The sequence below is a fragment of the Euprymna scolopes genome, chromosome 46, assembly GCF_053919585.1.
Source record: "Euprymna scolopes isolate OS-2025 chromosome 46, ASM5391958v1, whole genome shotgun sequence".
NCBI classification, from domain to species: Eukaryota; Metazoa; Mollusca; class Cephalopoda; order Sepiida; family Sepiolidae; genus Euprymna; species Euprymna scolopes.
Window position 1 is genome coordinate 109,365,453 of NC_136527.1, and position 14,689 is coordinate 109,380,141.

Consider the following 14,689-nt stretch of genomic DNA (forward strand, 5'->3'; position numbering starts at 1 on the left):
ATACATACATACATTTATATATTGGTAACTCAAATTTTCGATCCAAACCGATCAAAAAGCTTGCCATATCTGAATACCCTTTATTTAAATTTCAAATGTTTAGACCAGAAATTGTCTGAGTAATTTGGTAGAGACCGCAGAGGTCAATTTTTTAAAAACTTTGACCCCTATTATGACCCCTTAACATTTATTGTTTTGGGCTCAAATCAAGTTATTAAGTTAGATCCATGTCCAAGGAACCTATATCTAAAATTTCAAGTTTTTAGATCCAAAATTGTCGGAGGAGTTTGGTAGAGTTCTCAAAGGTCAAATCGTTTAATTTTGATTCCTTAGCAACCAAATTTCTGGCCGAAAACGGATTACAAAGATTTTCCCAAATCCCAGTACCCTGTATATCAAATTTCGAGTGTGTAGACTTAAAATTGAAAGAGTTATTGTGTAGGGAAATGTACACAGACACACACACAGACACGTTCACTTTTACATATATAGAAATAAAAAAGAAAGGGTTTACATACAAAATAAACAAATTTATAGGAGTATAGATTGTCCGATTCTGATTCTGATACTCCCTAAAGTTTCGATTTCGATTAATCGTCTCAACACTAGTACGCAATAATATTTTCACCTGAAATGTGTTGGTTTAAAATATCATTAAAGTTTACGCATAAATTTATACTTTTGTATATTGATTTTATGGGAGTAAATGAAATAGTTATATTCAGAAATATATATAGAAAGAGGTTTGTGTTTACTATAAACATTTTACGCAAATATTACGCAAGTCTAAATCAAGTAGAATATCTGCATGAATATAAGTACACATAATAGTTAACTAAAGATGATGATCATCCCATAAGAAAACCAAAAAAAAACTAATAGGGGATTAATTAAAATGAATGTTTAAAAGAATATGCAAATTAGCTAGATCTTTTGCTAGTGAATGCAATTCCACAATCCATATATAAGAAAATTGTATTTTCTTTTTGAATAAATAGAAAAGAGGGTTTTAAATATGAATATCAATACACATACAAAATAAACAAATTTATAGGAGTATAGGTTGTCCGATTTCGATTCTGATTCCGATACTCCCTAAAGTTTCGATTCCGATTAATCGTTTCAACACTAGTACGCAATAATGTTTTCACCTGAAATGCGTTGGTTTAAAATATCACCAAAAATGTGATTCCAGTAATGTATGATATTAAAAGAAACTGGAATCTAAGGGAGATATCAATCATACCAATTATCATAGGTGCCACAGGGCTTATGAAGAAGAACCTGAAGTCCTACCTAACTAATATTCCTGGTGAACCAAGTGCAAAAGAGATTCAGACAATTGCACTTAAGGGAACAGCGAGGATACTAAAAAGAGCTCTCGGTTGGTTTCAATGAAAAGCGGGGCAATGTTGGCAGCTGGTTTGGCTGCCTCATACCCAGCGTTACAATCTTCAAACAAAGAAAAAAAAAAAAAAAAGAGAGTTAATGTTTGCAACTCATTTCTTTATATCTATTTTCAGGTTTTACTGTCATTGAACGTAGTGGCAAGCATTTTGATACGATCCTCAACTTCCTGCGAGATGGTTCTGTCGCCCTTCCAGATGGCAAAGCTGAACTAACGGAGCTTTATGCCGAGGCCCGCTATTACTCGATCCAAGATCTGGTCAACATAATCGAACCAGTGTTGAAAAAGAAAGAGGAAGTGCAGCCCAAGTGCGTCGTGCCATTGCTTACGTCACACAAAGAGGAGCAGATGCTGCTTGCGTCCTCGAGAAAGGTATACATGCTGGGAATGATGACCCCCCCCACCCCCCTCCCTACATTCAATTCTTTTTTTGGTACTCTTGCATAATTTGACCCGGATCCTCGTGATTTTCCCGTCAAGCCTGGATCGGGCAAGACCAGCAATCATCAGTGACAACCGAGCGGTGTAACAGACGCAGGCTAAGGAAAAAAAGCAAAACAAAACGGGGGGGAAAAAAAACCAAAAAAAAAAACCCTTAAAATTTTGAAATAATAACAAGAAACCTACCTTTACAAAAGGTCCTGGATATGACCTAAAACTATATCCGATGGTGAGGCCCCACCTTGCGGGCCTTGGGGAGTGTGGAGCCACCCTTTAATTGCCATTGCTCCCAGGTCCACTCTGACCCAGAGTGGTAGTACCTGTTAGGGTCCCAACTATGGGTTAAATAGAATCTGACTTAAAAATAAAAATATACTCCATTAAAAATCGTTCCTCAAAATAGCTAGATTCGGCATTAAATAACCTGAAAAAGGTTGATATGCTGTAAAACAAAAAAAAAAAACCCAACCAACCATTAAATAAAGATTGGTATATATTATAAGAAAATATTTCCACAGAAAAATATATGTATAAAACAAAAATTGATAATGAAAATAAAAATTGAATAAAGTACTATATCTATTAATCTATTAAAAATTCTGCCAAGGAATGACAATAAAAAATTAACTTTATTATAATTTCTTCATTTTTTTCTGTGTAATTTTTTTATAGATTAATAAATATTGCACTTTATTCAATTTTTATTTTCATCAACAATTTTTTTTAATTGCTTTATATTGATAGATTTTGATATAAAGGCAAATATTATCTTTGTAATTTTAATTTATTTCCACACATACACACACATATTAGTGATGGAACGATTCCAATAAATGGGTTAAATAGAAACCCACTTGAAAACAACAAATATATTCTATTAAAATTTTTTTCTTCGAAATCACTGGATTCGGCATTAAATAACCTGAAAAGGGTTTGATATACTGTAAAACAAAAACACCCAACCTTTAAAAAAACAAATATGTTTAATTTATTAACTGTGCGCAATGACACCCACTGGTACACCGCCAGGAGAAACCGTCCTTTACACAATTTCTTTTTTTTTTAGTAAACATTTATCAGTAGTTACTTTCTTCCAATTCGATTGTCGTCTGCTTACAGTTACAAACTAAAGTCGAATCAGCGTTTCAACATTTGAACAACGCTCGGCGGATGCAGATGATTGCCGGTTTCGCCCGATCCGGGCTTGACGGGAAATCACGAGGATCCGGATCAAATTATGCAAGAGTACCCTTTTTTCTCTTCTTTTCTTCTTGCGTCTTTTTTTTTTTTTTTCTTCGCTTTCTTTCTCGGTTATTTTTCAGTTCTTTTAACACAGGAATCACCACTTATCAAGGCCCGGAGGCCACTCGAGGATAAGGGTTAATGAGTGTGTGGTAGTCAATGGGACAATATCATGGTAATCGTTAGTAGTTGAAATTTGGTGAATTGGATTGCTTAAGGGGAACGGCTCATCAAGAACTTGTTTACGTTGGACTTGAAGACGACCATATTGTAATCAGCTGGAATTTTTTTTTTTTACACAGGAATCGCCACTCATCAAGGCCCGGAGGCCACTCGAGGATAAGGGTTAATGCGTATACATTAGTCAATGTGATTATAGCGTAATAAACATAAGTAGTTGGAATTTTGTAAATTGGATTACTTGGGGGGGGCGGTTCATCAAGAACTTGTTTACGTTGGACTTGAATGAATACAATCAGATTGTAGTCAGCTGGAAAGCAGGCAATTGGAAGAGAGTTCCACAGGCGTGCAGTTCTAAGAGAGAAGCTTTGTTCGTGGAATGTACATTTAGGTTTAGGCACAGATAAAGAATGTGGGAAATTATTGATAGTGGTTTCGGCTAGACGAGTGTTTTTCGTGAAAGTTTGGTGGGGGGGGGCATAGATTGAAGTCCAGCTGAGCACTTGCCATGAAAATAACGATAAAGCAGAGACAGGCTCGCAACGTCTCTTCTGTGGGAAAGAGGTTGCAGGGAAGAGAAAAGGGCATCCCCTCCCCCCACTGAGCTACAAAGTCTATTTTGAACTCTGTCATGGCAGGATAAGCTGCTTCTAGCAGCTCCTGCCCAGATGTGGCAACAGTAATCCATCGTTGGCCGTACCTGGCTTTTATATAGGTAGAGAATTGCATCAGGAGTGAGATATCTACTGGAGCGGTAGAAGGATCCCGCCATCTTTCCAGCGACATTGGCAATGGTGTCCTTCCGTCTCGATAGACAACAGAGAATCGCGCCTGAAGGTTGTAATGTTACCTCTCTAGGGCACAAGCTTGGGCAAATTGTATAGAGGTCCTAATCTGCCCAGTACTCAAGACCTACCCCCTCTCGACCTCACTATTGTAATTTTGTAAAGTTGGCCAAAGCAGTTTTAACTTGTTTGAAAGCTTTTAAGGTACGTCTTTCTAGCTTTAATTGTTGGTTTTTCATTTTGTTTTTTTAACAGACATGTCAACAGTGCAAGTATTGTAGGACAGTTAGGTAAGAATCGTCTGTAGTAGTTAATTACGCTTATGAATCGGCATACTTGTCTGAGAGATGTGAGTTGTGGGAAATTTAAAATAGCACTTACTTTCTCAGGTAGTGGAGATATTTCATCCTTGTCAATCAAGTGTCCGAGGAAATTAACCTCTGATTGGCGAAAAATGCATGTCTGGATGTTTATTTTTAGACCGTAATGTGACAGTCTTTGAAAGGTTTGCTTCAAGTGTTGTCGAGGTTTCTGCTGGCAATTAGAATGTTAGAACGTCATCCACATATGCAAATATGAATGGCAGACCTCTAAAACCTTCATCTATTAGCCTTTGAAAGGTTTGGCAGGTGTTCCTAATCGCAAAAGGCATCCGTATGAACTCGTAAAGGCCAAATGGTGTGGTCAGTGCCGTTTTATGAATCTTTTCTTCTGCCACTGGAACTTGGTAATATGCTTTTACGAGATCCAATTTAGAAAATATGGTGGCTCCTCGCAGTCTGATGGCGAAATCGTGGATATGTGGGACAGGGTATCTATCCGGGACTGTTCTCGCATTTAATCTTCTAAAATCAGTATGCTTGACACCAGTTTGGTTGCAGGAGTTGTTGGAGTCAGTTAGCATGGCCTGCTGATCCACCTTCGGGGCTCCACTCCTGATTTGGTAGGTTTACTCCTCTGCCCTTGGCCATTGGATCATTAATTTCCTTTAACTGTTGACTATTTGCAGCAGTTCCTCCACCTAGATTAGTGGTGCTGTCTTAGCACCACCCCCTCACGTAGGTTAACCTGCCAGCTGAAGCGGTGTACCGGGGTATGACACGTGGAGTCAGCACGTTAGAAATTAGGAAATGGATGCAGTCCAGTGACGCTCATCTGCCCTGACAGGTAGGACACGGCATGCCAAGCTGCCAAAGGTACAACCCCTACCCAGAGCCCTTTACAGCCCTTTTTCAGTATAACTAACAAAATAAAAAAAAGGGGAATAAGGACCCCAAATGACCTGAGACAAAGATATCAGTTGATTCTGGTTGGAACTTGATCTTCGCACACGCTTTGTTCAAAATTTTGCGAATATTCCACTGATTTTCGTGAATGTTTCGCCGATTTTCGCAATCAAGATTTATTTTTTACTAGTCCGGGTGCCCAGCGTTGCCCGGGTGTTTGGAAGTGTATGTTGAGCAAAAAAAAAAAAAAAAAAAAAGTGGTAGTAGGCAGGCAGGCTCCAACCCGTACCACAAAGGAGGAAAAGAATATTAAACAAAAAAACGTGACGTCTTTGCTGTTGCGCCCATCACCAAACCGGAAATGACAAAGGTTTAAATTAAGGCTTGTCAATCGAAAAGAGGGGATAACTTTTGAAAATATCGGCAAAAAAGCGACTCCTCCTTATAGAAAAGTGCTCAGTTGAGGGTGAAGGAATGAATGTTTTTAGCCAATTTTTTTATATTTGTCGTCCAAAGGGTTGAGCTTTAAAACGATACCAATCTCGGATAAATCCGTTGCCTCTATCGAAAGTTTTAGGTAGACATACATACATACATACATACATAAAATGCATACATACATAAATACATACATAAATAGATAGATACATAGATACATAAATACACACCTACATACATAAATGATGATTGCAACGTCTTGTCAGACGAGTGCCACTTCCTCAGACATTTAAAATCCATGAGCCCAAATGCCTGAGGGAGTATCTATACAAAGATGATGTTACAGAGTCTTAGCTTTGTACGACAGCTAAGTCTCTCTCTCGGTTCAAAATGTTGAGATCCAGCAACAAGCAAGAGCAAGATAGCCAGCAACAAATTAAACTGCAGACCAGCTTAATGCGGGTACTGGTCTTCCGCTTTATGGTTTTTTAAATCAGAGATTTGCTTCTCCTAGAAAGGTTGCCTTCACCACGGCTTACGGGAGCCCTCTCCACCCCAATACACATATACACAAACACAAATATACACGGTGCTAGTTGGCCGTTGACCCAGAAAAGAGTTCATTCGCCCTTTTGAAGGTCTTGTTTTTAATCCTTCAGGGAGACTAGCCGCCCTCCTCACCAAACAAGTCTGGTGGGGGAACCAGTTTAGTCGCCGGTGCCCCGACCATGAGGCAGGTAGTACTGGGTTACATGGTACCAGTAGCATATGACATGACCTGACATAAATACACATGACATACATAAATACACACATACATACATACATAAATAGATACATACATACATGATGGCAGCAACTTGTTCTCGAGTATTGCCATTACTGAATATATCTCTGGTTCAAATGGCACAAACATGAGTGCAACTAGCAGTACGTGCCAGACGGTCACTTCTATGAACTTTTTAGTCTTGCACATTCATTGATGACCGGGTCCAAGCTGTGGTGCCCTGAACACCTACCAGGCCAGATCCTGGACGTTCCAGAGCCTTTATTTCCAGTCCTCATTGAATGTCCGTTTGCCGTTTTAGGCTAAAGCCAACCATTTTGTTATCGAGATACACACTGATTGCAAAGTGTGTATTCCATTGCATATCAAGCAATGCCTCTGTGCTTGAAGCTTTTTATAGTGAGGAAAGACTTTGCACTTAGACAATCCCACTCTCTAAACAACTGCCACGTTGAACCAAAAAGAAGAGCAAGTCAACATCATTGGAAGCAGCAGTCGCCGCAGGTTTTATATCAGGATTTTCCTTATAATATAAGGAAAATATATAAGTTATATATACATACAGACAGACAGACAGGTGACATTTATATTATAGATGTAGAGAATGTTTTTTTTTAATATAAAACATTTTAATAATTTAATAATAAAACTATTTAAAAACAAGCTTTATTATTATTTTTTTTTTAAATAAGGAAAAACCCACTTTAGCAAAGATTTTAATAGCAGGCAGTGTTTCAGTCGACGGTGTCTCATTTTGCATGAGGCACTCTGGATTAATATTTTTTATTTAAAAAAAAAACGGGTGATATCATTAACAGAACATTTTGTGCGAAAAAATATTTTTCTTACATTAAAACCAACAAAATAATTAAGAATTTAGGAAGGTTTATTAAATCAGTGTTCGGTTGTAGAAAATGTCACTTAGAATCCAATCTGAAATGGCATTTTAATGGCAGGCAGTGTTCAAGTCGACAGTGTCTCATTTTGGAACAAATAAGCTCCCAAAATATATCACTTGGAATCCAATCTGAAATGACATTTTAATGGCAGGCAGTGTTCAAGTCGACAGTGTCTCATTTTGGAACAAATAAGCTCCCAAAATATGTCACTTGGAATCCAATCTGAAATGGCATTTTAATGGCAGGCAGTGTTCAAGTCGACAGTGTCTCATTTTGGAACAAATAAGCTCCCAAAATATATCACTTGGAATCCAATCTGAAATGGCATTTTAATGGCAGGCAGTGTTCAAGTCGACAGTGTCTCATTTTGGAACAAATAAGCTCCCAAAATATATCACTTGGAATCCAATCTGAAAGAATTCCTGCAAAACTCATTCATGTTCTGCAAATATATATATGTGATTAGTTTTTTTGGAAAAAGAAATCCAGCAGAGTGCTCAATTTAAAGGAAAATCCGAAATATAAGAACATATATATATATATATATATATATATATATATATATATATATCTTATAATAAATAAATACAAAACAAATAAATTTTACCAAAAGCAAGATAACTTGTTCTACCTATCTGGATATTTTTTGTAAAAAATATCACTTAAAATCCTATCTGAAAGAATTCCTGCAAAACTCATTCATGTTCTGCAGAGCAGGGAACAAAAACAACAAAATCCACTACAAGAAATCCAAACCAAGCACTACAAACTAGCGTTAAATAACCTGAAAAGGGTTGATATGCCGTAAACCAAACCAAACCAAATCAAACCAAACCAAACTCTACAAATAAATATTTGAACAAAAAATTATATATATATATATATATATATATATATATATATATATGTGATTAGTTTTTTTTTGGAAAAAGAATTCCAGCAGAGTGCTCAATTAAAAGGAAAATCCAAATTGTAAGAGCGTATTTATATTTTTATATTTTGTGTACAGAAAGTTGTTAGTTGAGACAGATCGGGCTTGAAACTGACGGTACCAATGATCTGTCTCAACTAAAAACTTTCTGTACACAAATATATATATAATAAATACAAAACAAATAAATTTTACCAAAAGCAAGATAACTTGTTCTACCTATCTGGATATTTTTTGTAGAAAATATCACTTAAAATCCTATCTGAAAGAATTCCTGCAAAACTCATTCATTTTTTTTTTTGTAGAGCAAAGTAGAAAAACAACAAAATCCATTACAAGAAATCCAAACCAAACCCTACAAACTAGTAATTAAAGATTCAAATTCTTTGTAGAATAAAAACCCTCTACAAAATGACTGACTGCAACATGAATAACGCGCCGAAGGGTTTTTTTTATGCCGTAAAACAAAACAACCAAACCAAACTGTACAAATAAATATTTAATGCAATCATGAAAGGAAGACAAAAATTCATGATTAAAACGTTGCATTATTATTATGATGAGGGGAGGGGTAGAACATTTTTTTGATGTCATATAAATATTTGAAAATATAAAGAACTTGAAACATGAAAACTGTTTCCAAAATAATTGGATTCGGCATTAAGTAACCCGAAAACGGTTGACATGCCATAAAACAACCATTCTCCGAACTGCTGCCACACTTTCGTTGGATGCCACAGGAACTGGTCCTGGATATGACCTTAAACTATATCCAGTGGTGAGGCCCCAGCTTGTGGGCTTTGGGGAGTGTGGAGCCACCCTTTAATTACCATTGCTCCCAGGTCCACTCTGACCCGGAGTGGTAGTACCTGTTAGGGTCCCAACTATGGGTTAAATAGAAAACAACAAATATATTCTATTAAAAAATTTTTTTCTTCAAAATCTTTGGATTCAGCATTAAATAACCCAAAAAGGGTTTATATGCCGTAAAACAAAATCAACCAACCTATCATTCTTGGTCCTGGATATGACCTTAAACTATATCCGATGGTGAGGTCCCACCTTGCGGGCTTTAGGGAGTGTGGAGCCACCCTTTAATTGCCATTGCTCCCAAGTCCACTCTGACCCTGAATCTGACTTAAAAAAAAAATATACTCCATTAAAAATCGTTCCTCAAAATAACTAGATTCGGCATTAAATAACCTGAAAAAGGTTGATATGCCGTAAAACAAAAACAACCAACCAGCCACAGGAACTACTGCTACCCATGGGATAGCAGAATAGTTTATCGAGGTTTACTCCTCTGGGCCAATAAGTCTCCTGTGCGTCATGAGTAAGTTGCTGGAATCTGTGTTAAATACAGAAGTAATCAACCATCTCAGCAAAAATAACCTTCTTAGTGACACACAATATGGTTTCCGTTCTGCTAGATCTACAACAGATGTGCTTACAGTTATATCTCATAGGATTAGCGAATCTCTCGACAGAGGCAACCTTTCTAGGGCAATTGCTCTTGACATATCAAAGGCCTTTGATAGGGTATCGCATAAAGGTTTACTTCACAAGATCTCCAGCTATGGTATAACTGGAAATGTCTTCTCAATTATTGAATTATTTCTCTCTGACAGGTTCATAAGAGTAGTAGTTGATGGACAAAAATCAGAAGCTCACAGTATAAATGCTGGAGTCCCTCAGGGGTCCATCCTGGGCCCAACTCTTTTCCTGATCTACATTAATGATCTTCCAAATCACATCCTTACATCATTCGTAGACATTTTTGCTGATGACACTACCATCTATGGTAGCACATCTAAGACAGTAAACGACCAAGTTCTCTCCGATTCTCTCTCCTCTAATCTTGATCACGTTGTACAATGGGGAAAGGAGTGGCTGGTTACTTTTAATGCATCTAAAACCAAGCTTCTATCTTTACATCATCAACGTTCTGATCCCCATCTGGTATCAATTAAAATGAATGGCTCTCGTCTTGGAGAGGCCTCAAGTTTTGACAGGCTTCTGGGCTTGACCTTTACTCCTGATCTTAAATGGAATACGTACATCAAATCTGTTGCCAAGGCCGCTGGAAAAATGGTCGGATCCTTCTATCGATCCAGTAGATATCTCACTGCTGATGCAATTCTCTATCTATATAAGAGCCAGATACGTCCAAGGATGGAATACTGTTGCCACATATGGGCAGGAGCTGCTAGAAAAGACTTGTCCTGCCTTGATAGGGTTCAAAATAGACTTTGTGGCCTGGTGGGAGATGTCCTTTTCTCTTTGCTGCAACCTCTATCTCACAGAAGAGATGTTGCGAGTTTGTCTCTGCTTTATCGTTATTTTCATGGAAAGTGTTCGACTGACCTTCAATCTATGGTCCCTCCTCGCCAAACTTTCACAAGAAACACTAGACTAGCTGAAAACATTATCAATAATTTTCTCCACTCTTTATCTGTGCCTAAACCTAAACATAGATTCCATGATCAAAGCTTCTTTCTTAGAACTGCACGCCTGTGGAACTGTCTTCCGTTTTCCTGCTTTCCAGCTGTCTATAATATGGTTGTCTTCAAGTCCAACGTGAACAAGTTTCTGATGAGCCGTTCCACTTATGTTAACAAATTTACCGAACTTCCATTACTATTGATTACTATATTGTCCTTTTGACTACTGTACACTCTTTAACCCTTATCCTTGAGTGGCCGATCGGCCTTGATAAGTGGTGACGCCTATATAAAAAAAAGGTCCGCCATGTTCTGTCTCTGTATATAGGTTATCTTTTAAAAGGTGTGACTCTTCACCACGCATGGACAGTCATTCATCTTGTTCCAGTTGACGGTGTCTCATTTTGGAACAAATAAGCTCCCCAAAATGAGACACTCTGAATTAATATTTTTATTTAAAAAAAAAAAAACCGGGTGATATCATTAACAAAAAATTTTGTGCGGAAAAAATATTTTTCTTACATTAAAACCAACAAAATAATTAAGAATTTAGGAAGGTTTATTAAATTAGTAATACACATGGACGAAAAAACGCTTTGGATAATTACAGATTTCAAGGTAGTTCTACTAGAATAGCCATATTTTTCAAACCAAAGCACTTCAAGTCTTCAAATTACTACTGTTTTGTTCGGAAATGAATATACTTTCAAATGAATTAATAAATATGGATGTACATTATATATTTTAAGAGTTTTAAGCAAATAAAGTGATAAAAATGTGAACGTCATAAAATGGCGTTTTCGGTAAGGTTTTATAATGACCCTCCCTGTTTTCTAAAGGCCCGTACCATGATTGTATGAAGAATTTCGTTATGAAATTTGGAAACCAATCAGAAGAGGTGTTAATCTTAATACTGTCAAGTGTCCGAAATATTTTTGACCATTTCTTTTTTTGTTGTGTTAAAAATAAGACTTTAATATGACGAGTATCGAACATTTTGAAAAAAAATTTAATCGGACACCTACTAGTAAATAAATCATTCTTTTTACTATCTTTATCAATTAGAAGTATTATTTTATGTTGAGTAGGACCGCGGTAATTGATAATAATTTAAAAGGACCTTCCCGAAAAAAATGTTTATTTTTCGAGTTTGGTCAAATTAAGTTAGTATTAGTAGCAGCAGCAGCACTGCAGCAGTTGTAGTATTAGTCATAGCACAGTATAAACAACGCGTTCTTTAATTTTTATTCACGAACGAATTAAGAAAAGCATGAAAATATGAATATAAATGGTCGTATATGTTTGATTAGAGAATGTTATCAGAATGACATTAGTTTAGAATTATTCGGTTTTCAGAATGTATAATAACAACAATCCCAACCAATTCGGCATTATGAATCCATTATAATTTCTTACATTTCTAGTCAAATTTAAAAACATGGTTAAAAAACAAAGTAAACTTTTGTAGATATATAGCTTGCATGCACTTTTATTCATTGCATTAGTTTTGAACAGCGAATTAAAACAATGTTTTACTGCGAACAGCCACAAATGTTTTTTTTTCAAAATCAAAAGATGTATGAAAATCTCGTTTGTACTACTATACACATAGATTTGAAAAAGTTGTCAAAAAACAAATATATAACAAATAAATGTTATCAAAGGCAAGATAAGTTACTTTTCTACCTAACTGGATATGTTTTTAGTGTTTATATTTAATGTAACATGTTTATTCAGCTCGAAAAACATAGTTTACCGATGTATTCGAAAATTTAAAATGGTGGCCGACTCTCTCTTTGAGGCGGTAAGTTTGGGAAAATGGGTTATAAATAAAAAGAAAATAGACAAAATACTGTTAGAAACTATTCGGCAGGTTTTTAACAGTATTTTATCTAGTTTTTTATTTTTAACTCATTTTCCCAAACTTACCATGTGAAAGAGATAGTCGGTCGCCATTTTTAACTTTCCAATACATCGGTAAGCACTGTATGGTTTTCGAGCTGAATAAACATGTTACATTGAATAAAAACATGCTTTGCATAACATTTATTTGTTATAATTTTATTTTTTTATTTTTTATTTTTTTGGACAACGTTTTCGACCTCTGTGGCAAGTAAGACAAACGCACAAATAGTGTTGACGGTTGAGCATTTCCAGAGAACAAGACAAATGTCAGTTGACACTTAAATATTTGAAGTCTTGGTAATGACTTAAAAATAAATAGTAAAACAAAATACTGTTAGCAACCCACCTACTAAAGTTATGTGTGGCAAGTCTCCTCCTAGAACACTCTTTAACCCTAACAATAACACTAAGTTCGAGTGGCAACCCCCCCCCCAACAAAATACCTCTGTAAGCCACATACAAGCGTCTAAAACAAACAAACAAAAAATAGATCCTTCCTTAAAGAAAAATGCACATAAAAAATAAATTGGTTAACTGCCCTAAAATGCTGGAAATGGTGAATTATTTTACATTACATTTTTGTGAAACTAACCGCCCCCCCCCTCTAATATTGTTTTTGTTTCTGTCAAGTCTTCAGTATGTTCACACATAATTTTCCTTAGCCCTACAATTAATTCAAAGTCCGAATGGCAACCCTCCCCATATTCTCATTGCATAGAAACCCTCTTAAAACCACACATAATGGTCTTAAAAAAAATAAAACAAAAAGCATACAGGATTTATCTCCCATAAAAAAAAAACAGTTCACTGCCCTAAAACGCTAGAATGACCTGTAATGGGGAATTATTTTACATTAAATTCTAAAAGAATTTGTTTATCTTTCATTAAAGTTTTTCATGGCATTTCATACATAATTGCCTAAAAAGGTAGAATCACATTTTGGAGGGGTGGTCAGAAGGGGTTGGGTGGGGTTAAACAAAAGGTGTTAATCTACAATAATACCAAAGAAATATTGCAATATATTCATTTTTAAATGGTCCTATGTTTAGATTTAAGTTTTTTGTACGTAAAGCACATTACAATTCAACTTTGAGTTCTCCAACTTCTTTTCTATTTATGGATACATGGCATTTTTAAGGAATTGCAGCATATTTATGCACATTTACTGCAGATTATTTTGAAACCATGGACTTTTGGATATTTTCAGTTGCATATTCTGATTCCTTGTACAAAAATACACTTATACGGTAAATTTCATTTCTTAGTCTTGTGTTTTAACAAAGATATGACATTTTACTGAAAAAGTAGTGTAAAAAATGTGATGAAACGCATATGGTCTTAAAGAGGGAAAATATCCAAACGTGTGAGGCACAAAAATAGCCATAACTTCCTTAATTTTAATCAGATTTTAAAAATTTAAAAAGATTCTTTCTTAGCTTATCAAGCTCTTTCTATGTATACCAATATTGAAATACTTCAAGCTATTTCAATTTTTTCATGTGTATTGCTAATTAAATCAGTGCTAGGTTGTAGAAAATGTCACTTAGAATCCGATCTGAAAGAATTCCTGTAAAATGAAAGACACTCAGAAAATAACCTTTTTCAAAAAAGTGAAAAAAAAAAAAAATACAAACAAATAATACCAAAAGCAAGATGAATTCTTCTTCTTCCTATCTGGATATTTTTTTAGTCTTTAACTTATTTTAAAACGTTTTTTTTTTTTTGTTAAAAAGCAAAATAAATTTTTCTTCTACCCATCTAGCTAATTTAATTTAAAGCATTTTTTTTTTGTTAAACAAAAGTAATACAAAACTTGTCGAGTTAGAATTAAAATCAAAAGTAAAAAAAAAAATAATGAATTGGGTGTTATCAGCTAGAATCGAAACCAAAACATTTGGTGTTCCATCCTTAGTCGTTATTGTCAGATGGATAAGAAATAGTTAAAAATGAACTGACTTTAACGTATGAATGTATATTTGCACACTTTAAGTTGACTTATGCCTGCC

At 35.5% G+C, this 14,689-nt stretch overlaps 1 protein-coding gene across 2 annotated transcripts in view; it reads left to right on the forward strand.

Annotated features, from left to right (window-relative positions):
* Positions 1-14,689, forward strand: part of LOC145270451 (BTB/POZ domain-containing adapter for CUL3-mediated RhoA degradation protein 3-like) — a 44,818-nt gene that overhangs the window by 7,566 nt on the left and 22,563 nt on the right. For both annotated transcript variants that reach the window (XM_080126087.1, XM_080126088.1), the window contains exon 2: positions 1,524-1,780. In XM_080126087.1, coding sequence (XP_079982213.1) covers positions 1,524-1,780 — 257 coding nt within the window. The remainder of the gene's footprint in view (positions 1-1,523; positions 1,781-14,689) is intronic.